The sequence below is a fragment of the Mercenaria mercenaria genome, chromosome 19, assembly GCF_021730395.1.
Source record: "Mercenaria mercenaria strain notata chromosome 19, MADL_Memer_1, whole genome shotgun sequence".
In the NCBI taxonomy this organism is placed as follows: Eukaryota; Metazoa; Mollusca; class Bivalvia; order Venerida; family Veneridae; genus Mercenaria; species Mercenaria mercenaria.
The window spans coordinates 36,254,613-36,281,940 of record NC_069379.1 but is presented as its reverse complement, the minus strand read 5'-3'; the positions used below and the strand labels follow the sequence as shown (position 1 = coordinate 36,281,940).

The window sequence follows — 27,328 nt, the reverse complement described above, 5'->3', positions numbered from 1 at the left end:
TAACATAGTTTCTGAGTGTGACTTAGTGCTTATAGTTCTGCCCTCGAGTTGTTAGCTCGTGGCGTAGGGAAGTAAGTCATACTAGGTTTCTAGTAATTTGGTGTGTAAATCGGAAGCAGATGAATCATCAGGTGTTCTTCTGCAGTCTAACTTTATCCCAACTAATCGTAATATTCAGTCAGCAGCCATTTATATTCATTTTTTTTCCTCATTTATCTCTTATATTATTACGTAATACATTAGGTCATACAGTATGAGGTAAATGAATATATATATAAATGTAGGAAGTGAATATTCGTTAAGTGGATCGTTTAATTGGAAAAACAGAAGACAGTCATTGATTGTCTACAGTTTTACTTTATAAATTATATGCTGCATATTGTTCACTTATTATTTCATCCTCTGCAAGCGCAAGCACACATCAGTCTGGTCTGTGGGACAGAGCAAGAGAAAGTCACCCACCTCAGAACAGAGAGAGAGAGAGAGAGAGAGACAGAGAGAGAGAGAGAGAATTTGTGTCCCTCCATCCTGTGAAGAACCAGTACTTGACTGGGCGGGAGGCACTCATGAGAAAGAAATCAAGAAATTTCCAATGCCTAGGCTTTTTTGTGTGTTTGTACAATATATGAGAAAACGCAAGAATTTGTTTTGTTTTATATCTTCTTGCATGATAGAAAATTAATAAATTTGCCTAATATAAACTGATTTTTTTTTCAGGAGAAATATACTATATTCGCTAACTGTCCGCAACACAAATTTCAATTTTAAGAACAATGAACATTTTGCGAACATATCTAATTTTTCAATAGATAACATAGCACATTTTGATCTAAACCTTGATAGACGCTATGCAAATATATGTGTAACTAGCCTGGATTTAAGACTTTTAACGTGGCCACCATTCTTCCCTTGAGAAGATCTGATCTTAGTTTACATGTCTGTAGTTTTGGCATACTTACATACAATTTTCTCAGCGTGCTATATTTTTTTCTCCTGTCATTCGGATATAGAGGATATTTACATGAGTGTCTGTTCATATTGAATTTATTAAACGAGTTGAATACAATGATAAAATGCAAGGCTCTGCCGATATACTTTTGATCTATAGAGTCATTCCGTAAAATACCGTAGAAGCGGGCAGATATACCTGCAGAAGTGGGCAGACTAACGGTACTGGAATTGAAAAGAATCTGTCCACATTTACGGAACCCTGTAAATACAGTACAATCTCTCCAGAGTGCTCTTAAGCAAAAAGCTTTTCATTAACAACATCATCAAAATTTTCCTAAGCTGAAATATACTATCAAATTTACCTTTTCAGAACAACAATCTCTACATAACAGTCAATATTTGTATCTCCAAAAGGATGTTGCTCTACAGAGGTTGCACTGTATTATATATATTTCACCGATCAATATTTGGAAAAATGTTTGACTTAATGCCGTTTTATTACCTTGCCATTTAGGGTCTCTTGTTCCAAAAGGTTCTTCTAACTATAATAACAGCAATATTTAAGCGTTAGGCGAAGTCTGTAAAAATCACCCCATACTTGGACTCAATGATGTTAGATTTTCTTGGGGATCGTCGAGTCCGCGCAAAGTATCAGAGTTCCGCTTAAGCCGGTCCAGGGGTTTGAAAAATGCTGCATATGACATTACTTGCCATGAACAGACTCTGCGTCACAAGCTACTGGAGGATTTTCTTGTAGATTTTATGTACTATCACGACAACAATCTTTTAATGCTCTACAGTGTTTTAGGGTTTTAGTGCGCGGATTACAAATAACATTTATTCTTTCACCACTTGTACATAATTTTATCTTATCTTAATCTCTCTTCATTGTACTACATACTGTTTATGCCACTAAGAATTAACTTGTTCATGTCAGAGGACCATATGTTAGACTGGCTATAGCCAAATATGTTATCCTCTTTAAATAAAGTTATTATCATTATTATTATAATGCATTTTGGAGGTCTCGAAAAGTATCCCATACTTCGATTAGGTGTTGTTTTATTTGTTGGTTCTTGTGTGTGTGGGGGGATGGGGGGGGGGGGGGGAGGGGGTGGACTGTGGCTCGTTGAGTTGAGTTCCGCTTAAGCCGGTGCTATGGGTTATGAGCTTAGCTATACACTTCACAAGGTCAGCTTTGTGTACAAGCTAGTTTGCGGCCGATCTTTTGCACTTCCGGTGTTATAGTGAGGATCACGAACGACAACTCTGCTCGGAGGTTGGTCAGCGGCCCGTTTGTTATACAAATGTTCAACATAATTGAGACTGAAATATCTGAGAAGTGTATATACTGGTATCACAGCGACCAAATACGCATATTAAATGAAACACCTTTCATTTAGAAAGAGTCTCTTTGGGTTTATTTATTGCAATAGCTGGTTCTCAGCTTGCCAGTACATTTGCAGTTACTCACACAGTAAGCTAGGTAGAAATCCTCAATTGGATTCGAAAAGCTTCGGTCGTTTTCGTTGTTTTTAAATAAAAATCGTATCATTGAGACGGGTCGGATTAATCTAGCATTATTCAGTCACACCGAGTCTGCTATTTTTTTTGTTTGGTTGGTAAACACACTTCATAGAGTGTTCGGATAATTTATTAAGGAATCGCGAGGTCGTAAATTCGATCTCCATGGGAGGTGTTTGTTCTCCGTGACGATTTGATAGAAGAGATTGCATCTGAAATTATTTATTGTTCATCTCAGATTCAGATGAAAAAGCTGGCAGTTACTTGCAGAAGTTTGTTTACCTGTCCACCGTTCTATACCCGACATACTTATATCTATTCAGACGACAAATGTTGTAGGGGATTTTTATAATAAGGTCAAATTACAAACATCCGTTCTTTACAGGTCAACGATTTTATACATTTCATTGACACAGTCTCTTTGCAAAAGGCATGATCAGGTTTTTGTAGCTATATCTTTCAAAATTTCATGGTTTGACTAAATTTTTCTAATCAGTATGTGCAATTTTATGCCAAAAAGGAGCTTGTAATTTAAGCAATAATAAACAGTCTAAGTTTTACTAAATATCGAAATTTTACCGTCGTTTTGGTGCAACAAGTGCATGTCTACAGACGTAAGACAGATTTAGACAAATGCGATAACCCTTGGCACCTAACTTTGTTAACGCGTACTGGATTTTTGTGTCGCCCTTTCTTTTCGCTGTCGTCCACCTTTGCGCACAGTTTAAATTTTGCGTAGCAGACGGCAAAAAAGCAGACGGTAGCAAACAGACGACAGATTCCAGTAAAAAAGAGAAAGAGATGTTCAGATTCTTTGCTTTCATCATTACAAGCAGCATTTTAGTTGCTGCAAAAGGTATGTGTTACTATATATAGTAACTTTCTTACATACATTTATTTTTACAAACAGTAGCACTAAGTAAGATACATAGAGAATTTAAATTTTGTTTTTACTTATCACACGGCGATATATAGGCATAAACAGCGATATAAATGCGCACATTGAGATTCCCGTTTAGTGCGCGCTGTTGGTGAACGCTTTTTATATGCTCGTCCGGTAATTAACCGCATATTCCGATTTGCTGTTCCGGATTATAGTCTAGAACATCGTAAAATCCAATAAAATGCAATGAAACTTTTCTTTAAAGAGCTGACATCAGTCGCAAAGCGAAGCCATAATCACGGCCCTGATTGGATGGACCATTGCTGGGAACATGGTGTTAATCACGTGATGGATCCATTCTGTCCTCTTCACCGCCATGAAAGCAAGTATTAGCGGAATCGAAATGATATATAGCTACCATGTTTCAATATATTTAAACATGACGATGATGGTATATACGTAGTCAGTTTGGATATCTCCGCGCAGAGTAAAACCGATTGTTTAGATATATTGAATTCGCAGTTTTGCTATATATTATTTCTATTCTATTATGTATTTTATGTAAAAGAATGGATGAAATAGAGAAATACTGTTTCTTAGCGGATGCATGGCGTCAACAAGGAGGTCGTCGTGACGGTGACGTCACGTCACGATCACCGTGATTTAATAATATTTGAGTAGGTTGACGTCTTGTGAATTATTCTGCGCACCTTATACCGAGTGTTTATTGAATTAAATGTCTCACCGTTCTGTTGTATCATCTCGACTCTGAAAATTGTCATTTTCATAAAATCGTAGATCAAATATGGAAGTATTTGTATGGCGCCAAATAATATGTCGACGTGACGGCAATAATGCCATGTTTTAATGAAAATAAACGTTCGTTACGTGAACTATTGGAAAACATTATTATTGCATCGAGACTAGCCAAATAAAGCATTTTATTACCCTACTTAATCTCCTTATCATGTAAAGATTTATACACTGTTCTTAAATGTGTCTCGTTGTACATGGTTCATGTTTAAAGACTGTGACTAAATCAGATCTGGTGCGCCTGTGATATATTACAGACTCCGGATTCAAGCGATTTGAATGACTAGTAACATTAGTGTATATATTTTGTAACCATGGTTATCCTAACTCTAACCTTTAGTCAGTATATTACACATATTATACACTAAATGCGTGCGGACATGCAAGATATAGGGTAAAATGGGGTAACTGGGACACTTATAGAAACATGTTGAGTAATATTTTAGAAAGACAAAATATAAACTTGATTTATTAATATTTCAGTATGCGCAACCTATATAATATATGACGAATATAAACTTTTACAAATACCTGATAACCTGCGATTAACTATAAATTAATTAAACATTGGTCAAGTGTCCCAAGTTACCCCACCCAAGTGGGGTAACTTGGGACATTTTAGTTTTATTAGAATTTATGTATATTACAGTCGGATTTATGACAAATGAAACCATTCATGTCCACAGATCAAAAAAGAATTCTAAACTGAAAATTTAGCTCAGTATTAATTACAATTTATGACTGTTTTGAACAAGGATGCATAAAGAAATCAATATGTCCAATTTTTGCCTAAATTATGTCATTATTTGTTTCAATATATGCTTATTATATAAATTGTTTAAAATAAAAAAATGTTATAAGTGTAAATAACTATGTATGAATTAAACATAAACTTGACATAATCCATTATGTACTTATATATGTGATTTTTACACTTGAAACTGACCAAAATTTCAAACAGTCTTAAAACATAGATTTTATCAAATATTAACGGGACAATTAAAATGTGTGTCTTTTTTCACAAAGAAATAAGGACATTAACTAGCTTTTTGCATACAGGAAGACTCGGGGAGGAGGGGATGAAATGTGAGGGGAATGAAGGCAGGGTTAAGGAGATCTAGAGGGACACATGGGCATACGCTCTCGGAAACTATTGGCAACTGTACCTAAAATGTGTTGTCTGGCCAATATTTGGTGTTTGCTTTAGCCTGAATATTTGACACAACGTCATCTTTTAATGGAGCATACAGGAAGACTAACTAAAAGAACTACCATGCTGGCTTGACTGTCAGTTGGTTCCTGCGCTTCACCTAGTATAAATACTACTTATTAATATAAGATTTGCCGACAGTTTCTTTAAACATGAAAGAAATATCAGTATTAGCCTATTAGACTGTCACAAATTCTAAACTCACCATATTTTACGCGGAATGAGTGGGAGGGGTTCACGGAACGATCTCCCTTTAAATAAATTTATGTGACTAACAGTGACTTAGATCATGTAAATTTGGTATCGGGTAGAAAAGTCAGTAGTTGCACCAGAGTTAAGCTAATATATATTATGACCACGCCTGTGAACTAGTGGTATACTTACAACATATCAGAGTTTCGTCATTACTAGACTTTCTTTCCTATTTTCATTTCATTTGTGGAAAAAGATTAAAAGTTGACAACTTATAGTGATTATGTCCAGTTATGTACAACATTTTATGTACTGTCCATTGGAGCATATCCCCTTTTTCTTCCAGCATCCAGATTATTCAAAAATAAAATCATGGAGAACTTTGTTCTTAACGACAGTGTCCCACTTGCCCCAACACATTAGGGTAAGTGGGACACTTTTGAAAAGGAACGTTCAAAAATAAAGTATGTTGTAATTTCTCAAAAACAAATCTCATTGTATGAAATAGTAATGTGATACCTACAGTTTTGCTACTCTTCCCATAACTGAAGGTATCAACACATACTAATATAAATATTTTGGACATGCCATATTTCACAAACAAGCACCTGTTTTATAACGTCGTTGTCTGACGTCAACGCAACGGTTCATGACAGGCCACTTTATTATTCAAAATGAAAGTCAATAAAACAAAATCATTATACTTTTTTATAGAATTAAAAAAAATAATGCCATGTCCTTGATCTGCAATGATACATAATACGCTTCAATATTTCAAACAAGTTAAATGCGATATTACATGTATACCAGAACCAGCTTCTTGTGTCAAAATTGACGTCACATTTATGATCAAGCCGTTACGGTACCGAAATTAAACATCTTTAAGATCTTATTGATATACCGACCACATATAAGCAAATATATCTAGAAAGTCAGACGACTATTTCCACTGTGCGTTTCACTAGACAGGAACATAACGAGAATATTTAAATGCACCATCTGAAAAAAATAGGCATAATTATTTACAGCGTGTAATTTTATGTTTTCTTATTTTTATTTAATTAGTAATACTCTCAACATATGTCTAAGAAAATCGATTCTTAAAATATTTTCCAATCCATCGGCAGAAAAGTTTTGTCATATTAGGCTTTAACACTGAATGTCCTTTTTCAACATATGATCTTATTTAGGGAACGTAACCAATATTTACCCCAATTTACTGAAAAGTATAAAGTGTCCCAGTTTCCCCATTGTCCCAGTTACCCCATTTTACCCTAGCGTAGTTTAGCCGTGCGCTCCGATGATTTTGTGTCATGCGCAGAACGACTGCGCCAGATCTGTAATGAGAAACACCTCAAGTGTATAATACCTAGAAATTTAAGCTTAAGCTTCATTATATATTCATTTAAAATCATTTTAAAGTCGCCAATACAGTAAATACAACGGAGTTCAGAATGATGAATCTTCCTGTTAATATCTGTCCACTAAAATAAATATTGTCCCCGAGATCATACCACTGCAAACAGAACGCAAAAGAAATCCAAAGAAACCAAAAATAGCTTTAAATCACAGTTTCTTTGTCATTTAGATTGCTACCGTGCACCGGAGATTAAAAATGGAAATCACAGTCAGAATTACCAAAGAACTGTCGGCTCTACAGTGGGCTACTATTGTTACGAGGGCTACTTTCTTACTGGACCGGAAGTAGTAACATGCGAACAGACAGAGACTGATGCAAAGTGGTCGCAGACACCGGTCTGCAATAAAGGTTAGTATCTCTCATTAGTCTGTACTCAGACTTTTGGTTTTGTTACTCAGACCTTTTGTTTTGTTACTCAGACCTTTGGTTTTGTTCACAGGGGATAACTGCTGAGGGTTTTCAAATTTTGAATAAGCGTGCGCATTTTCTTCTAAAAACATAGAAAATCCGAGCTATGAAGGCATTTGCTGAGACAGTAAAAGCAAAAAAAGTACACTTTTTGGAAAAAAATGTTTTTGAAATATTTAAAATATATTTTTAAGTCGGTAGCCAGACCGAACGTATTTTGAATAAAGCATTCATATGAGAGAGGTCTTGTATGTCTCGTTATCATTTATACTCTGATACGTGTAGGCCAGAGACTCCTGTCTACAACAAAGTTTAGTATCTCATCTATTAAATTAGTCCAACATATACATCTGGGATAAGTCGTGCATGTCTCACACTGATAGCGGACTACTGTATGTTACTTGATGATATTATTATTGCCTAATTTGTGCTACAGTTCATAGATCATAAATTCTACACAGATTCAGATATAAATATTATCGCATGTCATGTTTTGATTTTTACAAAATTTGTTTCCATATTGTCAGATACCAAATGTAACAGCAGTCTGTTCCATATTTTCATGCCCCTGGGCATATAGCGATTGAACTGTCCATCCATCCGTCCATTCGAGATTTTACTGTTTTGCCTACAACCAACATTAATGACCCGATTTAGTCACACTCAACAAATCTGACCTACAAACTGATCAATATTTAAATGACCTTGAGCTTCATAGGACTTCACCTTCAAACTTCAAACCTCAAAAAGCAACATCTTTGGTCATACTTGCAGTGGAATGATTTTGCGTATTCAAAACGCAACTCTTTGTTTACAGTTGAATAATGCGCCTATCAGAGTAGATGATAAAGATGAAAGGGGCTAACTTTGATAGTGCGGGTAACGGCGGGACATTTCAATTTTCTGACAAAACATGGACATCTGTACAAGGTTGGACCCCTTTACCAAAAATTTTAAATTGCTCCTACGCCAATAGGAACAGTTAGAAAACAGATCTACCATATCACGTGATTTGTGATTAAAAAGAATTCCTAACTCCGTTTTAGACTAGCCAAAAATCTCGACTGTGGACATAATCTAAAACCTCACTGGGACTTTCTTATCCACAACACATAGGTGTGATAGATTCACTTTATATTCTAAAACAAGGTCATCTTTTTTAAACGGCTTGCTTGATTCTTTTAAAGTATTTACCACGTTGTTCATTAAAAACTCAGTGAAATGATTTTCTTTATTTGTTTCTTTCAACGCCTTTGAACACTTTATTCATTAATGATGGCCGTTGTATGATTTTCTGTGCTACTTTAGTCCCCATTCATAATGGTGGATTATGGAGGAAAATATCTGCTTTGAGAGAGCCGTTTCTATTTGTCAGTTTTCAATAAGTGAATCACATTTTATGCACTTCCTGATTTTGGAAATGTTCGGGGATGTAGCTACTTTTCATAGTAAAATCCTACGGAAATATCGCTTAGGCGAGTTCCGCATTAGTATTATGTATATGTAGAGATAGACCCTAACATTTTCACTGATAGAAATACATTAAATAAAGTCTAGAAATTGATTTCCAAGTCCTTGAAATTAACAAAAATGATTTCACAAATGTGCAATGTATGATAGTTTTGCTAATATCAATAACAGAAATTTTAATATTTAATTCAAAGTTGTGATCTGCAAAGAATGTCAACTCTTGCCTTGGGCTAGTACTTTAAAGCAGAGATATCTATTAGTTTACTTCCCTTGCAATTACACAATAGAGTAGAAAACGAAAACGGTTTAAGACACAGTATTATACATTTTTGCACAACAAAATCGTTCAGGATTTATTAATATGTGTTTGATTTACCCTTGAATCACTGGTTCCTATGATTTTGTCAACTTACTTATGGTAAAAATTAACATTTAACAAGCCGATATTATAATGAAATACCAGTAAGTATTTTATAGTGCAGATAATACAGTTTTGCTTGTATCAAAATGTCACAATAGAAGCACTTTTGTAATACAGAACACCTGGTAGGATTAGTAAAGGTGCAATTATATTGATCTCTTTTTCCTATGCCTAGTATATGCAGTTTTTGCGCCAGTTAATGTTTTGATAATGGCTACTGCTAGTTATAAGAGTGAATTGAATGTTGGGTAAGGACGCAAACGGATTATGTATTACAGTTTCTGTCAAGTAAGGCAGTAAAGTCAAAAGACATTTATATATTATCAAAACTGTATGAGGAATATAAAGACAATTTTGCCAAATCAGTAATTGTAAAATGCAAGGCAGACAATGTCACTAAAATTAGGTGAAAAGTCAAAATACGAAAATGTAGTTTTATGACTGTGTCAGAGCATTGAATAAGGAAGTTTTATTTCCCTGATAGTGACAACATGTCAAAGAAGTTAGTATAAGGTTCACGATATGGTGTAAGAATATTGGACGAGGAAGTAAAACTTAAAAAGACATTATCAGAAGATCAGGTAAATCAGTGCAGTACAAGGTGCAATGTCATACATGAATGTGAGAAGCATTGTCAGAATATCAGGTAAGAAAGAAGTAAATGATGTGGTTACATGAGCAAGAAATTGATACATGCCAGAGTAAGAATATTTGATAAAGATCTGAATTTAATCCACAGTACTAGGATGTCTTAAATGTGAAAAAGCATAATGTCCAGTGCCAGAATTAGTCCGACTATTATTCGAAGTATTAGATATGCATCTTCCTGAAATGAGTAATTAGAGACCGTCTTTTCGTACTTTTTATTAGCTCGACTATACGAAGTATATGGAGAGCTATCCAACTCGACCCGGCATGGGCATCGGCGTCTTTCCGCGTCCACACTTTGGTTAAAGTTTTGATGCACTTTCTCTTTTTTCTTCTTATCTCTGTTATTACTCGATGGATTTGCTTCACACTTAAGATAGTTATTTCTCATCATCACCCACATCATCTGGCACAATGGCTATGACTCTCAGACAAATATTTTATGAATTATGTCCTTTTATTTCAGGTTAAAATTTTGGTGCACTTCCACTCTATCTCAGTTATTACTAAATGGATTTGATTCAAATTTCAAATAGTTTTTCACCATCATTACCTACATCATATGACACAAGGTCCATAACTCTGGCTCCAGTTTTTCATAAACTTTGCCCCCTTTGTCCTTAGAAGTTCAGTTTAAAGTTTTGTTGCACTTTCACTCTGCCTGAGTAATTGCTAAATGGATTGGATTCAAACTTAAAACAATTGTTTGACATCACCAACCACATCATTTGGCACAGGGGTCATATCTCTGGCACCATTTTTTCATGAATTATGCCCCCTTCTCACATAAAATATTTCAGGTTAAAGTTTTGATGCACTTTCACTCTATCTCTGTTATTACCAAACGGATTTGATTCAAACTTAAAATAGTTGTAGCGCATCATCACCCACATCTTATGACACAAGGGACATAACACTGGCACCAATATTTTATGAATTATGCACCTTTTTTACTTAGAATTCCAGTTTTATGTTGGTGCGCTTTCACTGTTATTTCTTAATGACTTTGATTCAAACTTAAAATAATTCTTCCACATTGTCGTCTTCATCATATGACACAAGGTTCATAATTCTTGCACAAATATTAAGTGACTTGTGTCCCTTTTTACTTCGATTTTCATTTGATTTTGATGCCATTTCACCATATCTCTGTTGTTACTAAATCATGTAAATGGATTCTAACTTAAAACGGTGTTTCCACATGACACCAAAATGCTATGAGTTATGTCCTGTTTTTCTAGAATTTCTGGTTCAAATTGTGTTGCATTTCTTTTCTATTCCACTTATTATATTCAAACTTCAACAAATGCTCCACATAATTGGCCACATGATATGAAACAATGTCCTGGTGCATTACTTTGCAGAAAGTTCCATGAATTATGTATCTTTTATACTTATTTAATATTTTGATACACTTCTCTGTCCCTGTTATTTCTAAATACATTTGACACAGACTTAAGCTATTGTCCAATATCTTCATCCACATTGGAGTAATTAAACACTTCAGTGACAGCTCCAGCTTCCTAACATATGCCCATTTTCACTATCCAGCATCAGAATACTCGAGTGCGCTGTCTCCTGTGACAGTTCTTGTTCCAATGTGTTTCTAATTTTTGTTATTTTGTAAAGAGTGCAGTAAATTGTTTTTTCTGTTTCTTCCTTTTTATATAACTTTTCTTGAATGTTTCTTCTATATAATTAGATCGATGGTATATATATGACCACATCATTCGGGATGGCTAAAATAACAAAACAGCCAGTATTATACAAAAGCATTTACGATTATCCGATTTACAAGCACATGGGCTATTTGTCATTTAGGTTGCAGCACTCCACCGACGGTTGAACATGGCAGTTATAGCAAGAACTATAGCATAATTGTCGGCTCCACGGTGTCTTACTCTTGTGATGGTGGGTACTATCTCACTGGTCCTTCAATAGTTACATGTGAAAATACAGATTCTGGTCCGCAGTGGTCTCAAACGCCGATTTGCAAACCAGGTTAGTGCTTAGTAGATGTTATAGTATGCTTGTATATATACTTATAGTTTTATCTATACAAGAAATGGCAATTGTAGTTATTTGCATAAAAAAGTAATCGTTTGGCAATGTCGCAAGTATATATATTTACCATAAGTATGTAAAATTTGAAAGAAACTGTTTTGCAATGGCGCTAAGATGTGTTTACCATTACATCTTAAGTAGCTACGAAAAAAAGTTTTATAGATTGCAAAATTGAGTAATTGAAAATTTGGAGTTAAAAGTGGGGTACATATTGTGCGGCAATTACGTGTTTTTGAATAAATGAGTTGTAAAACCGTGAGAGAATGTGCTTGACTTTGGTAAAACTACACGATATTTCAAAACGGTTCAATGGGATTGATATACAGGTAATGATATACATTTTACATAGAAATACATTGTGAATAAAATCTTCGTAACGATGAAGAAGTGCCTTGTAACATGAAAGTTAAATAGCAAAACGAAAGAAATATTCATATTTAAAAGGTATTAAAGATAAAAAAATGCTATCATACTTGCATAACCAGAACGGACATCAGTCATTTTTGTTTACAGTCAAGTGCCCGGATATTCCCGACATTGAGCACGGTTTCCATGAGTCCACAAATTCAACAGAAGTTGGAACAACTGTAAGGTATTCATGTGATAATGGGTATGCAATTCTAGACAATCTGGACACAATCTCTTGTGTGTTAAACGGCACTGCGAAATGGACTGAACCCACTCCTGAGTGTATAGGTACTAATCAGTTTTGATTACGGTTGACATTGTCTTTATCTCTTGTTATCATGGTTTTGTCAGCTTTTGCTGTGGGAGGAGGTTCTCTTTACATGAAATAAACCCCATCATACTATAGAAAAAGCATGTTATAAAAAGGTAAATCTATTAAATTACATATCTTTCTGCAAAATGTGTCATCCTCTTACCACGCCCTTCATATTCAGATTTAGCGACACATAAATGGGCTACACTTCCCGAGGTTCATCACCTTAAATACACCAATATATTCGAACAACCGTTACACGTCTTCTTTCTCATGCATTTACAATAATGTGCGTATGCTTAAATTGCACAAAAGCGACTCATAGTTCTAATTCTATGTATTTCTAAAAAAATCTGTTGAGCGATTCAACACTAGAAAATACCTTCATCGTTGTAATTTACAACGCTTAATCTGCTTTCCAAAGGGCAAATAGGTCAACTGTATGCATCGGAAGTTTCCATCCTTAAGTTGATAATGTTCACACTGGCTTGGTGAATTCTAATTAATGTAGCGACACAAATGATATTGCTAACTTTTTGATGCATGACATTTTGAAACTCGAATAAACTTTCCTAAATTTCGCTTCTCATCTGCCCTGAAAGCCACCTGATCACATTGTTTGCATTGGCATTTTGCATTATAAATGAGTACTAATATATACTTGTTTCCAGAGACAATTTGCGCTCGACCTGTAATCGTAAATGGGGTCATTTTGTTACCGGGTATGAATTTAACAACTGCTTTGCCTGACAAAACTGTCGAGACAACAACAGAACTGCCATTCACTATTACTGAAGCGCCAGATGTATACAATATGACAACGACGACAGAAGTTCCAGATACGTTTAATGAAACAACCACGAGTCTTCCAGATAATTCCAATGATACAACTGTTCTTCCTGATACGCTGAATGCTACTACCGCCCTACCAGACACAACAAACGATACAGCTGTTGATCTAACTGATACAGCAAACGATACATCTGCAGTTTCCAACGAAACAACTACAACTACAACTACAGCTTTGCCAGATACGTCTAACGACACAACTACTGCAATGCCAGATAGCTCTAATGAAACAACCACAGCTATGCAGGGCGTAACTACTGAAGTAACTACCCTTCTGCCAGACACAACTACAACTCCACCAACTACCACCACCACTCTATCACCATATGTTTACATAACAAACGAAACATTCCTTATTAATGATACAATTATATACAAATGCAACCCTGGATATGGTATCGTCTCGACAGCATATCCAGGATATGTTGGAAATACTATGGGAGCTACGTGTATCAGTACAGTAAATGCAACGTCTAACATGATAACTGCTTGGAGTACAACAGTGTCTTGTGTACCAGGTAGATTCAGAAATTTATATGATTTATGAACTGCTTAATTGTTATTATGATGACATTGCAATATTGATATAATAATTTATTTATGTATAATTTACTTACGTGAAATATGACTGGATAGTAACGTGCAATACATATACAGAGGATCATTAGCCACTTCGACATACTGTTTCAGCAATGCAATGTTATATGCATAGTTTGTCAATACTAAAAAAAAACTGTGTAACATCATATGGTATTTTAAGCTGTAGAGACTATTCTGATTACTCACTATTCATTTATTAAAGTTCCAATAATGTTTAATGAGCATATATGAGTTAAAGAACAAAACTGTCTTAAACTAGTGTCTTTTGTATATCAGTTTAGTTTATCATATGGCTTCATGCCAAAACGATCTGTATCTGTTTTTAATTTTCCGTTTTCAAAACTGCAACAATGAATATGAAAAAAATCATTTTTAAGTTTTAAGAATAATCTAACACTAATGGAATAGTTATAGTAATGAAAAACATGCACTTACCGTATATTTTCGCTTATAAGAAGCATTATTAGGAGTCATTTTTCCAGTTCAAAGAGTGGGAAGTATCTTATAAGCGTGTACTACAAGGAAATTAAAAGAAAAAGAAGCCCCAGATTGCATGTCCGACGTCTTATAAGCGAGTGCGTCTTATAAGCGAAAATATACGGTATTGATTTATCGACAGAGTAACATAATAACGGGAATATGGTGTTGATCTTTGTTAAGAATGTGCGTCCTTTTCTTAACACAAAGAAATTGTTAAATGTGTGTTGTTTGCTTGCAATTTACAGAATGCCAGCCTGTTCCCGATGTAGCAAATGCAAACTACACGGCACCGTCAAACACACTTGCAGGATCAACAGTTGTGTACACGTGTTTCCCTGATTTTGAAAAGATTGGTCCATCAGAAGTCAAGTGTATGTCAACTGGAAAGTGGAGCAAGCTGCCTTATTGTAGAAGTAAGTTTATAAATCACATCTATTGTAAGCCACAAAATTGCATAATCTATCTGTCTTTGCCTTAAACTTTGCTGGTGGTTACACCGATTCGAAGGAAGAGTAAAGAACAGACTTGCCTCCCGCCCAGTCTGTTTCACTGAGTCTAAGCTCAGGCAAAGACTATGGAACCCAATTATACATGTTATATTTATCTCTGGTTACTGCCAACTCATACCACTGGAGTTACAGGCAGGACTGAAGTGCAGCTTGTAAATGTAATTATTGAGAGCGAAATTGGTAAAAGAACTTACAATACTGCTTATCATATACAGAAAGATATGAATGAAAGTGACCGTGTCAAATAGTTAAAATGTTAGTAACAGTGAGAAGAGACTTGCAGGTAAAATCGTCCATCACTGGAATAGTAATGACTGTATACCACAGTCTGTTTGAAAATATCATGTAGAATAAAGGTGTTACTAGACAGTTTGCTCGACGGTTTGTTCCAATGGTTGTTACTATGTGGGCATTTATGGGTACCAGATGTAAGTTGAATCTGTCTCCTCCAAGACCGAAGTTTATGGTAATCTGAAAAAAAGAGTGACTTAAATTTCTTAGCGATATTGTTATATGAGTTGCAGTCAAAATCCATACACAAAAGTGTAACGCCATTTAAGTGATATACAGACGCCAGCATTGGCTTAAAGTTCTTAGCGATAGTGTTATATGTGTTGCAGTGTAAATCTTTATACAACAATTAGGTTACCGCCGTTTAAGTGATATACAAGCGCCAGTATTGACTTGAAGTTCTTAGCGATAGTGTTATATGTGTAGCTGTCTAAATCTTTATACAAAAGTTAGGTTACCACCGTTCAAGTGATATACAACCGCCAGTATTGGCTTGAATTTCTTAGCGATAGTGTTATATGTGTTGCAGTCTAAATCTTTATACATAAGTTAGGTTACCGCCGTTCAAGTGATATACAACCGCCAGTATTGGCTTGAATTTCTTAGCGATAGTGTTATATGTGTTGCAGTCTAAATCTTTATACATAAGTTAGGTTACCGCCGTTCAAGTGATATACAACCGCCAGTATTGGCTTGAATTTCTTAGCGATAGTGTTATATGTGTTGCAGTCTAAATCTTTATACATAAGTTAGGTTACCGCCGTTTAAGTGATATACATCCGCCAGTGTCCTTACTAGTGTTCATGGATTAACCTGTTTCTCACGTTACTGGCAGTGTCCTCCAATGAACAAAGGAGGAGGCCATATAACCTTATACATATTCTTGCTTAGTAAAATAAATTGAAACGCTTTGCCTGATACTGTAACCACATTCTCTCATTTATCACATAAAACTCCATCTTCTTACGAATTTATTCCGATATTGTGGTAAACATTCGTAAACAAACTCACAAAAGCTCCTGCCTATGATGGATCTTTTCTGAAGTCCAACGTAAATATTCGTAAAAAAACTCCTGCCTTTGATAAATTGATTATGATTCTGATACGTATTCGTTCGTAAAAAAGTTCATTCGGTCGGAAATTGAAACTTCATACTGTGCTGCACCTATTTAGCAAACCGTGTGGTAGAATCACAAACAACGTCAGTAGATGTTTTGTTTTAAAGTTGTGTATGTCATTTGTTTCAAATTATATCAACTTACTGTCATTCAGGTTGTATGGCCGCCCCAGATATTGCACATGGGACACATAATACTGACTATAGTACCACAGTAAACTCAAAAGTATCTTATGTGTGTAATGATGGCTTCAGTATGCTTGGCTTAGAGGAAATCACGTGTAACACATTCAGCGAACCACCTTACGCCAAATGGACAGAGCCACCTGTATGCACACGTGGTAAGTTAACTTTTCTCTTATGTGTGTAATGGTGGCTTCAGTATGCTTGGCTTAGAGGAAATCACGTGTAACGCATTCAGCAAACCACCTTACGCCAAATGGACAGAACCACCTGTATGCACACGTGGTAAGTTAACTTTTCTCTTATGTGTGTAATGGTGGCTTCAGTATGCTTGGCTTAGAGGAAATCACGTGTAACGCATTCAGCGAACCACCTTACGCCAAATGGACAGAACCACCTGTATGCACACGTGGTAAGTTAACTTTTCTCTTATGTGTGTAATGGTGGCTTCAGTATGCTTGGCTTAGAGGAAATCACGTGTAACGCATTCAGCAAACCACCTTACGCCAAATGGACAGAACCACCTGTATGCACACGTGGTAAGTTAACTTTTCTCTTATGTGTGTAATGGTGGCTTCAGTATGCTTGGCTTAGAGGAAATCACGTGTAACACATTCAGCGAACCACCTTACGCCAAATGGACAGAACCACCTGTATGCACACGTGGTAAGTTCACTTTTCTCACCGTTATCAATAAAATAATCAAAATGAAAAGTAGCATTTCTGCGGGCTTTCTTGTGATTTATTCATACATGTAGTTCAATTCACAGTAGCTGATAAAAAGATCTTTTCGAAAGCATGTAATGCAACCGTGTGAAATAAAAACAAAATTTAATTCGGTTTTCAAATGCGGTTCTTGATACTTTAAAAAAGAGATTTGTTAATGATGTATAATGTTATGTCTCTTGATTTCTTTGATTGGTAGCATGTGGAACTGTTCCTGACATTAGCAGTGGTACTCATACTGAACCCGATCATATATTGATTGGTGCAAACATTACATATTCATGTTTAGATGGATTTGAGATGATCGGTTCTCCGAATGTTGTTTGTGAGGCTTCAGGAAACTGGAGTAAAGCACCTGTATGTAACAAAGGTACTACGAGTATTAATACATCTGTTGATTGGTTCAAACGTTACGTATTCGTGTTTAGAGGGATTTGTCATGACTGACTCTCAGAATAGTGTGTGTCATGTATGTGACGCACTTGAAACGTGTAATAACATCTATTGATTTATGCAAACGTAATATCGCGGGCTTAGCGCAAAATGGTTGTAACTTATATGAAATAAAGAAGGAGTTACAACCGTTTTGCGCTAAGCCCGCAATATGTTCATGTTATAACGGATTAGTCGTGACTGGCTCTCCAAAGTTGTGTCAGACTTCAGAAAACATGAGTAAAACACCTGCATGCTGCATGTGATAATTACTATGTGGATTAACATACTGGTTGATGCAAACGTAACATAGTCGTGTTTGGATGGTTCTGTCATGAATGGCTCTCAGAATAGTGATTGTTGGGCTTCAGGAAACTTGAGTAAAACGCATATACAATGTATGTGACAAAGGTAAAATGTGTATTCACATGCCGTTTAATAGATTATTTGATTTATTGGAGTACTGCAAAGATATTCAATTTACACAAAATTGTTGTTTAAGTGAAAATGTACAATCATTTAATGGATTTTGTAAAGGCATGCTAGTATGGTAGTATGGTTTGTTTTTAAGAAGTGGTAGGTCATCCGTGTATACACAAATTGCTACTTGGGTCTTGTTAATGCTTTAGAGCCAAATCATTACAAGAGACATTGAATGCAGACGTACAAAGAAATTACCACTTCAGCGTATTCTTTTGAAGCTCAGGGACGTGGCTTAAAAGCAAAAAAAAAAAAAAAAAAAAAAAAGAAAGAAATAAATAGGAAAGAAAGAAAAGAAGGAAAAGGTAATAAAATAAGAAATTAAACTGAAACAAATATGTTTTTATTGCCATTTTCTAATAAAAACACGGGCAATGGTGTGTTTGTTATATTAAAAAGATAGATCTTAGGGCAGTTTGTTCTATAAATTTGAAAGTATACCTACTAAGAATCTTACGCAAAATAATCTGATGTATTTTCCCAGTTTGTGTTGGTCCACCCGACATACCAAACTCAGTGATTAGCAGGTACACATACAATGAAACCGACAGGATTAAATTGGTATGTGAAGAACGATACACACTGATAGGAAATGATACACTTGACTGCAATGGAGGATATTGGAGTACACCATTCCCGTATTGCCGTAAGATATGGTTCTTTCAATTATAACTATATGTTACTCTTGATTGTGTATATTTATATATTACACTTGATTATATGTATATTTATATATTACACTGGATTATGTATATTTATATATTACACTTGATTATGTATTAATATATTACATTTGATTATGTGTATTTATATATTACACTTGATTATGTATATTTATATATTACACTTGATTATGTGTATATCAATATATTACACTTGATTATATATATTTATATATTACACTTGATTATATGTATATCTATATATTACACTTGATTATGCATACTGAAGAATTGGGCAAAAATCGATTCTATTATCTTTCCTTGTTTATTGAGATCAACGCTATACCTTGTTGTCTCCCTTCGACCGTCTAGCTAAATATCGGTCACTATCGGATATTTTTTAGATCGTTATGGTTCGGCTATCTCCGCTTATCGTATCACGGGAGGTGCCGATCATAAAAAAAAACAAGGGATATAGATTAGAGATCTCCTGTTAAAACGTAGTGGGAAGGGTGATTTATTTTACACCAATTTTAAGTACCGGTAAAACAACAACAGCAAATATAGTCATCAACTTGGTTTAATTCTGTTTTTCAATAATGTAAAATACGGAACGGAAAAAAGAAGGCACTACGTTATTTATTCTTTTATTTTGCATAGTCAAAGAGCTATAAAAAAGTGTTTTATACTTCTTTGGCATAGTATATGAAAATATGATCAACACTATATTATCTTCTTTATATTTTACATTAAAGAAACTGAGACATAAAAACAAATATAAATACACAAAATCATGTATATCAGGCGAGCTTAACATACATGTACATGAAACTACTATTATCTTTAAAAATAGAAAGCAGGAATTTTTTTTTAAACTGCTTACAAACTTGACAATTTCATTTTCAGTTATTATAAATGGATGTGAAATGCGTTTTTTATAATTATCATTAATCATATTTAACTTGTTAAAATTAATTTTGCTATGTAATGAACATTTGAAAAACATATTGTCACACACTGATGAAAAATGAACAAAAAAAAAACAAACTAGCAAACATACTTGACAATATAAAATGTATCTTTTTATGACACCAGAGCCTGTTAATTGGTAGTGTGACCTATTTGCTCCCGAGCCAGTCATTGTGTAATAAAGTATGTGCGAATTATGACTTCTCAAGGTTTCTCAAAAGGGACTGACTGACTGGTTTAATAAATGTCAGATTTTTAAAATAAAAAGTGGAAAACCTAAAAATAAAACAAGCACACCGTAGAAAAAAGTCTTTTAGAAAAGATTTAGGATAAAGTGACACTAATGTAGTGTAAAGGTTATTCATAATAACTATCACGAATATTTTTACTATATGAACAGGGGATTACAGATTTTTCATATCTTTTAGCGCGTGCTATACCTTCTTGAGATTAACTGTGCGTACATTCAGTTCAATTCAATTTCGATTTATTGCATAAATCAGTGCCTACAGCAAGTGAAAGCATTATATAATATGGAGCAGAGAAAGTACATAATAATTTTCAGGAGAGACAATAAACCAAAGAGCTATAAAAAATTAAAAATGTGTTTTATACTTCTTTGAATAAACTAATAAATTAATAAACGACAATTTTTCACAATGTTGTCACAAAACTTCTATACTATAATATTTTCACTCTTAGGCGAACTTTTAACACGTGTTCTATATATCTATACTTTAATATCGAACAATTGACCTGTATTCAGGAAAAAATACTGTTAATCAAATACAAGTAAATACTCAATCACTGTCCCATTATCTTATGTATCTAACAACATTTGTACTTGAAAATGAAACAAAATATTTATTTGTATTTAAGTCTCGTTCGTTAAACATGTTACAATTTTAAAAATGCTCTTACGCAGTCACCGAGAAGGTTATTATCTGTGTAATAAAAAGACCGGATCGCCCCTAATCCCCTAATAAAAAGGTGTTGATAAGCAATAAACTTGCAAAAAGCTGTTAATTGGTAATAAACAACTATCGAAAAGCGCTTTAGTATGGCTGTTTCAGAGGCTCCGAAAACAATTTACTCAAATGTTGCATTATATAAATTCTTTATAACATATTTATGGTTAAAACTTAAACTAAGGGGTATAAGTATAATTAAACGAATCTTTAAAATACGAGACAGTGGTTTAGAAAGAAATATATATAGTTGCAACGTGCATCATGTCTTATATTTTTTTTTTATTAACATGATACGTCAGCATGTTTCCCTGTAACATTTCTTTTGCGGTAAGCTTGTAATTCCCAAAAACTATGGTTCGCCTTAATATAACTGAAATTATTCCCGCACTATTATAATCACTTAATACTATGTTGTAACAATAATATTTTCTGTATCATCGGCACCTAAACTTCGGGCGGGTTCGTGCGTTTCCGCACGCGTCCGGAAATACCACGGACACGGCAAATAAAGAAATAATAAAAAAATCACCAATTTTTAAACGTCTAGGGAAGCAAGAAGACATTAAAATAATTTCAAAATAAAAACATATATAAAAAGTTTATTGTCTGTAGAATACTTCAATAGGATAATAAATATTCTCAATATATGAATAAAGTGGCTACAGGGAAAAGAATAAGATACGTATCACAGGTTTTTGCTTATTTTATTCAGTAACTATATGCCGTAAACAGAAACTGATAGTGATGTTTTTTAATCGCCAAGGGAAGCATTAATTCTTCATTTTAGATAAATAATTTTTATATCTTTGTAAAGAGAAAAGAATGACGAACACTTCAATAGGATAATAAATATTGTGTGTTCATTCTAATTAAAACGATATTTGTTCATGACAAACTTTTTTCCTTCTTTGTTTCTATTGGAAAATATCAACCAGATAAAAATCGATATCGCACTGCCAGGTGATTTCAAGGGGGATAATTTTACCGATAAGACATACAGTATATTTATATATTACACTTGATTAATAAAATAGAAATATGACATGCAAAGTCAATATGACAATTTGAGGATTTTAAAAATAAATTTTATATTGTAATGAAAAATGCATTAAACTAAAAATCAAAGGAATTCAATGGGAGAAAAACATCACTAAAAGGAAGTTAAAGTACACGAGGCAGGATCAGTACTAATCGACAGGTTTTTTTCTAGAACAATTTTATTAAGATAATGGAGACGTAATGGCATTGGTAATTTACGCTCAATTACATATTCTTCTTTTAATGATGTTTCGGCATTTTCCGGCAGCTAATGTACTTCATACGAACAACCAACCGGAAAATGCCGAAATCGCATTCGGAGAACATCGTTATCGCACGGAAATTGCCGAAGGTCATTACGGATCCACTTCATACAAATACTGAAGTAAAGAAATAATAGTTTGGAACACATTGAGCTCAGTTAGTTTTATGTTAATTAGATAAAGATAAAATAAGTCTTTACTGTGAAGTTTCCACTTTTCTCTATTTATAGCAGGAATTATAAAATGATTCTTGAATTAAATAAAATGTACACTAAATATAAAAATGCCGTCTAATTTACCAACATAAACTACAAAATATCTCTTTTTCATATCTTTAGAATGCGAAATCAAGCCGATAGATATTGTGTTCATTATCGACGGATCCGGGAGTCTCGGAGCACATGGCTTCAGTCAAACACTTCACTTTGTTGTTGATATGGTCTCGAGGTAAGATTCTTTCTTTCAGTTGATATCAGTCAATTTTTTCAGTCTTGTAAAACACGACAATTTTGTTATTGATGTGCTGAGACCTGAAATTTGTTTAATCTCCTCACTAAATTCCAGTTTGTTTAGTTATGCCATTGTTTTCTCGTTTAGGGATAAGTCATTGTTTTATCTGGGGACCATACGTCGCTTCTCATGGAATTGCACTCTGTACTTCTTTGAAGGTTCCTTGTGCACCGCCGTATGAATACATCTGCAGATGTCTCTAAATTATAGTCTAGTACTTATAACATGTGTAAATGTTGAGGTCTGTTCAATCCGGGGCTAGAGGGCGTGGACGATAGCATGTATTTCCACTACCGTCCATGAACAGGCTCAATCAAACCGAGCCTACAACATTTTTCGTTTATGTCGTGTTAGGCGACCTGTGGTTTTCTACTTTTTTCTTTTATTGTAAGGTTTTAGAAATGTAATTGAGAGCAGGTAATATGTTAATTTCAGCAAAGACACTAATATATTATAAAAAGATGGAAAATCTTGAAGATTTTATGTAAATCTTTTTGAGGCATAGAACGCAAAATAGCAAAATAATATCATTCGGCCTTTTTTTTCATGATGAGGGGTAATAAAATTTGCAACACCCTTCATGCTGCTGACACCTCTGTTATACAGGTACATTATGCAGAATCCACGATCCCAAACGATCACAAAATAAAACAACACTGAGAGAGACGTTTGGCGCTTTTAATGATGTTGTTATGACTGCTTATGAAATTTTTGAAACAACTCTAGTGAATGTTTGAGTCAATATAAATTTTATACTAAACACAAGATTATCCATTTCTGTTAATTCAACGTGAATGAAAATTTATTATCGTTATATCTAAATAACAATTTCATTGCAAAATTGTGTTTTATTTATATATGAGCCATGCCATGGGAAAACCAACATAGTGGGTGTGCGACCAGCATGGATCCAGACCAGCCTGCGCATCCGCGCAGTCTGGTCAGGATCCATGCTGTTCGCTAACAGTTTCTCCAATCCCAATAGGCTTTAAAAGCGAACAGCATGGAGCCTGATCAGACTGCGCGGATGCGCAGGCTGGTCTGGATCCATGCTGGTCGCACACCCACTATGTTGGTTTTCCCATGGCACGGCTCATATAAAATTTACTATAACGCGGAATGTAAGAAGGTAATGAGTTATGTAATACTTTTATGACGTGGGCATATACACACACTGTTATAAGTCCTCCTTTATCTGCATGCTCATTTCAGCATTCAATATAAACATATTTATTGAAAATCTCCTTTATTTTCCCTAATAATAATTTATTTATACTATATTTTAAATAATACAGATTATTGATTACCCCAAAAAGACAAAAAATGTAGTAAAACATAAGTTTTGTATGGGTTGTAGGGTCACAGTAAGTTCAATTTAGCCTTGGAAAGAAATATATATTTATAAGCACATACTCTTAGGCATTATTATTGTATTTACTTTTCTCTGTAGCTTCTCCTTACTTTACCCAAACATACTGCGATTTTAACATAATTGTTTTGTATACATCAGGTTCCCTATTGAAACAACCAACTTTGGTTTGTTGACCTTCTCCACAGGCACTTTCCTACAGTTTTACTTGAATGAATACGTGAATGACACGGCTGGACTTTCTGAACGCATTAGAAATACCTCGTAAGTATATTAACTTTTAGTTTATAACATTTTTTTCTGACTGCAGATAAGATCAAACGCTCCTTCATATGTATTGCTTATCTCCGGGAAGTGTTCATAGGATACGCCCGCCTCTATTTCTCTGACATGCATCATTTAATTTGAATAAACGTTGTTATATATAACACATCATCCGTGTCATAGTATCCAAGGTCAATGTCACTCTTAGAGATAAAATGTTTAAGACAGCTCTATAGCCCTGTCATCCATAAAGGCCAAGGTCCCACTTGTGGATATTAATTTATAGAGTAAATATCGTTTGAAAAAGAGTTATCACTTATGTTGAATTGCATCCAGATATCCAACTGGAGGGACCCATACTTACGCCGGTTTAGAATTTGCCCGACTTGAAATGTTCCAGGAGAAAAACGGAATGAGGCCAAACGTGTCACATACTGCTATTGTAGTTACCGATGGTAAGAGTTAATTTTAGTAACATTGATGAAATTGGTTTTGCTGGGTTTATTTCATCTTTAAAGCAGTACCTTTAATGTATTAACACAGCTATTGTAGTTACCGATGGTAAGTTTAATTTTAGTAACATTGATGAAATTGTTTATGCTGAGTTTATTTCATCTTTAAAGCAGTACCTTTAATGTATTAACACAGCTATTGTAGTAACTTACCAATGGTAAGTTTAATTTTAGTAACATTGATGAAATTGTTAACGCTGAGTTTATTACATCTTTAAAGCAGTATCGTTCAGTTGTAAACAGATGTACTACCTTTGTATGAATAATGAAATCTGTAAAATATTACCTTCATATTTTGTATGTTACTTATTGCTGAAAAAAACATGTTTTGAAGCATAGAACGCAACCGAGCAACATAATAGCAGACTCTGTTTGATTGAGTCTGTTCATGAGAGGTAATGGTATGTTCAACTGCACCGGCTTAATTAACCCTTATCTTGCTAAATTTCTATAATAAATCTTTCAATTTGGACAGTACCATTAATTGTTAAAAAGGGGTGCATTCCAAAACGATACTGACTGAATGGCGAACTGTGCAGATCATAGTCAAACTGCACGGATGATCTGCACTGGTCGGAAAGGCAGAATCAGTCGTGTCAAGCCTGATAAGAGTTATGCGGAATTCTATTATGGTACAACATAATGCATTCCATGATCCCAAAAGACCAGAAAATATAACAACACTGAATGCAACTGACAGAGTTAACTATTGAAGCCAAGTAGTAACAATGGCCCTTTAGAAGTGTTTTTAATGATTAGCTTATAGCATCTTTTGTTGTACTCTGCACTGCACGCTCTGGTGAATCATATTAATTGAGATATATATATCTTAGACTTCCATGGGATACATCTAAATGAGGTAAATATAACATCTGTTCTATACAAAAACTAGTCCATGACAAAGATGCACAGTTAGTTCCCACGGAACGGAATAAACCCATTGCATCAGATGCCACGCATGTGGTTACTGTTGAAATTATGTGTTTACTTGTACATAAAAGTTTCCGTTAAACACTCGATAATCTCTGTCTTAACAGGTCACAGTGACAATTTTAACGCCACTGCGGAACAAGCTCGACTTTTGAAAGAAACTGGTGTGACCGTATATTCTGTTGGTGTCGGTCTTACTGATGAAAAAGAGCTCCAGCTTATCGCGTCAAACACAACATATGTGTTCACTGTAGACAACTATGATACAATTAATGAGATTGCAGGACCTCTGGCTGGAGTAACATGCGCTTGTAAGTCATTATAACTTCATAGAGTCATTTTAAAAATAATCTGATGCACCTAAAAACCGATATTTACCAGGTTTTATACTACAAACTAGCTTAGCCTAACAAATTAGCTTAATATCTGTACAACAATATATTTCTTGTAGAAAAGTCATTTTACAGTTACTGTAATGGATTCCAACGATATTCTGTCTAGGATTTAGTTATTGTTTTGTTAATAATTCATGCCACTAATAATTAATTTATCATATTCTTGAATCAGTTAGTGATTATGATGTTGTGATTCTTTATTCGTTTTACGTACATAATATAATGCCTCGTTGCTTCATTCAATATTATTAATAGTTATACCTATAAAGGACATGTGAGTCAAAGAAAGATTTATGTCTGATTATAGAATATCTCTGTAACAATATTCAGATAGTATCAAAATCAGTTGATCCAGCCTAACCATATATACTGGACCTTTTATACATTTTCAGCCACTCACGGTACACCGAGAAGCGAAGGTTTGATATGACAATAGTCGTTTAGTGAAAATAGTTTGTCATAGTTCCCATTAAAAATTTACTGATAATTATTTCGTATTTTTCATTTATATTCCAGACATAATGCATCAGTTAAAAACGATGTTGTGTAGTTTGTTGTGTAGTTAAGTTTAGTCTATTATCTTCATACTTACTGAAAATTTGTTTTATGCAAGCATTCAGTAGGATTTATTGTTTGTTGATGTACATGTTCATATAAATTTCATAAATGGAGTTGTGAGTTTTCAGCAGATATGTAAAACAAATTAGGTCCTCTAAGCGTTGTTTGGTGAACAATAATAATTCTTTCAGCAGATTGATTGCTATCCATTATTTCACAATGGAACGTAAATCAGGCATGCAATATTCTTTCATTAACAACACAGTCAAAGCAAATTACGAATTCGTAATACGATTGTTACTTGAATTATCAGAACAAGTGTCTGTCAAAGGTTTTCGAAGTGTCGCAGGTTTACATTAAAGACCTATTCCTTGGGCAAGTTCTTTATTTACTCCCGTAAGGTATAAGTAGCTTTAACGTATAATAATGAAGATGTAAATATATTAAACAAAACAATCATTGCATAAAAATAACTGGTGCATTGCGTAAGTAAAA

At 34.4% G+C, this 27,328-nt stretch overlaps 1 protein-coding gene across 1 annotated transcript; it reads left to right on the top strand.

Annotated features, from left to right (window-relative positions):
• Nucleotides 1-3,169: 3,169 nt before the first annotated feature.
• Nucleotides 3,170-26,765, top strand: LOC123542410 (sushi, von Willebrand factor type A, EGF and pentraxin domain-containing protein 1-like). The gene is made up of 15 exons (XM_045328266.2): nt 3,170-3,331; nt 3,624-3,740; nt 7,162-7,341; nt 11,762-11,941; nt 12,518-12,700; nt 13,397-14,092; nt 14,900-15,067; nt 16,727-16,912; nt 17,680-17,850; nt 18,877-19,038; nt 22,634-22,742; nt 24,316-24,438; nt 24,775-24,893; nt 25,988-26,191; nt 26,668-26,765. The coding sequence occupies exons 1-15, from the start codon at nt 3,277-3,279 to the stop codon at nt 26,703-26,705; spliced, it is 2,691 nt and encodes an 896-aa protein (XP_045184201.2). The 5' UTR covers nt 3,170-3,276; the 3' UTR covers nt 26,706-26,765.
• Nucleotides 26,766-27,328: the final 563 nt, after the last annotated feature.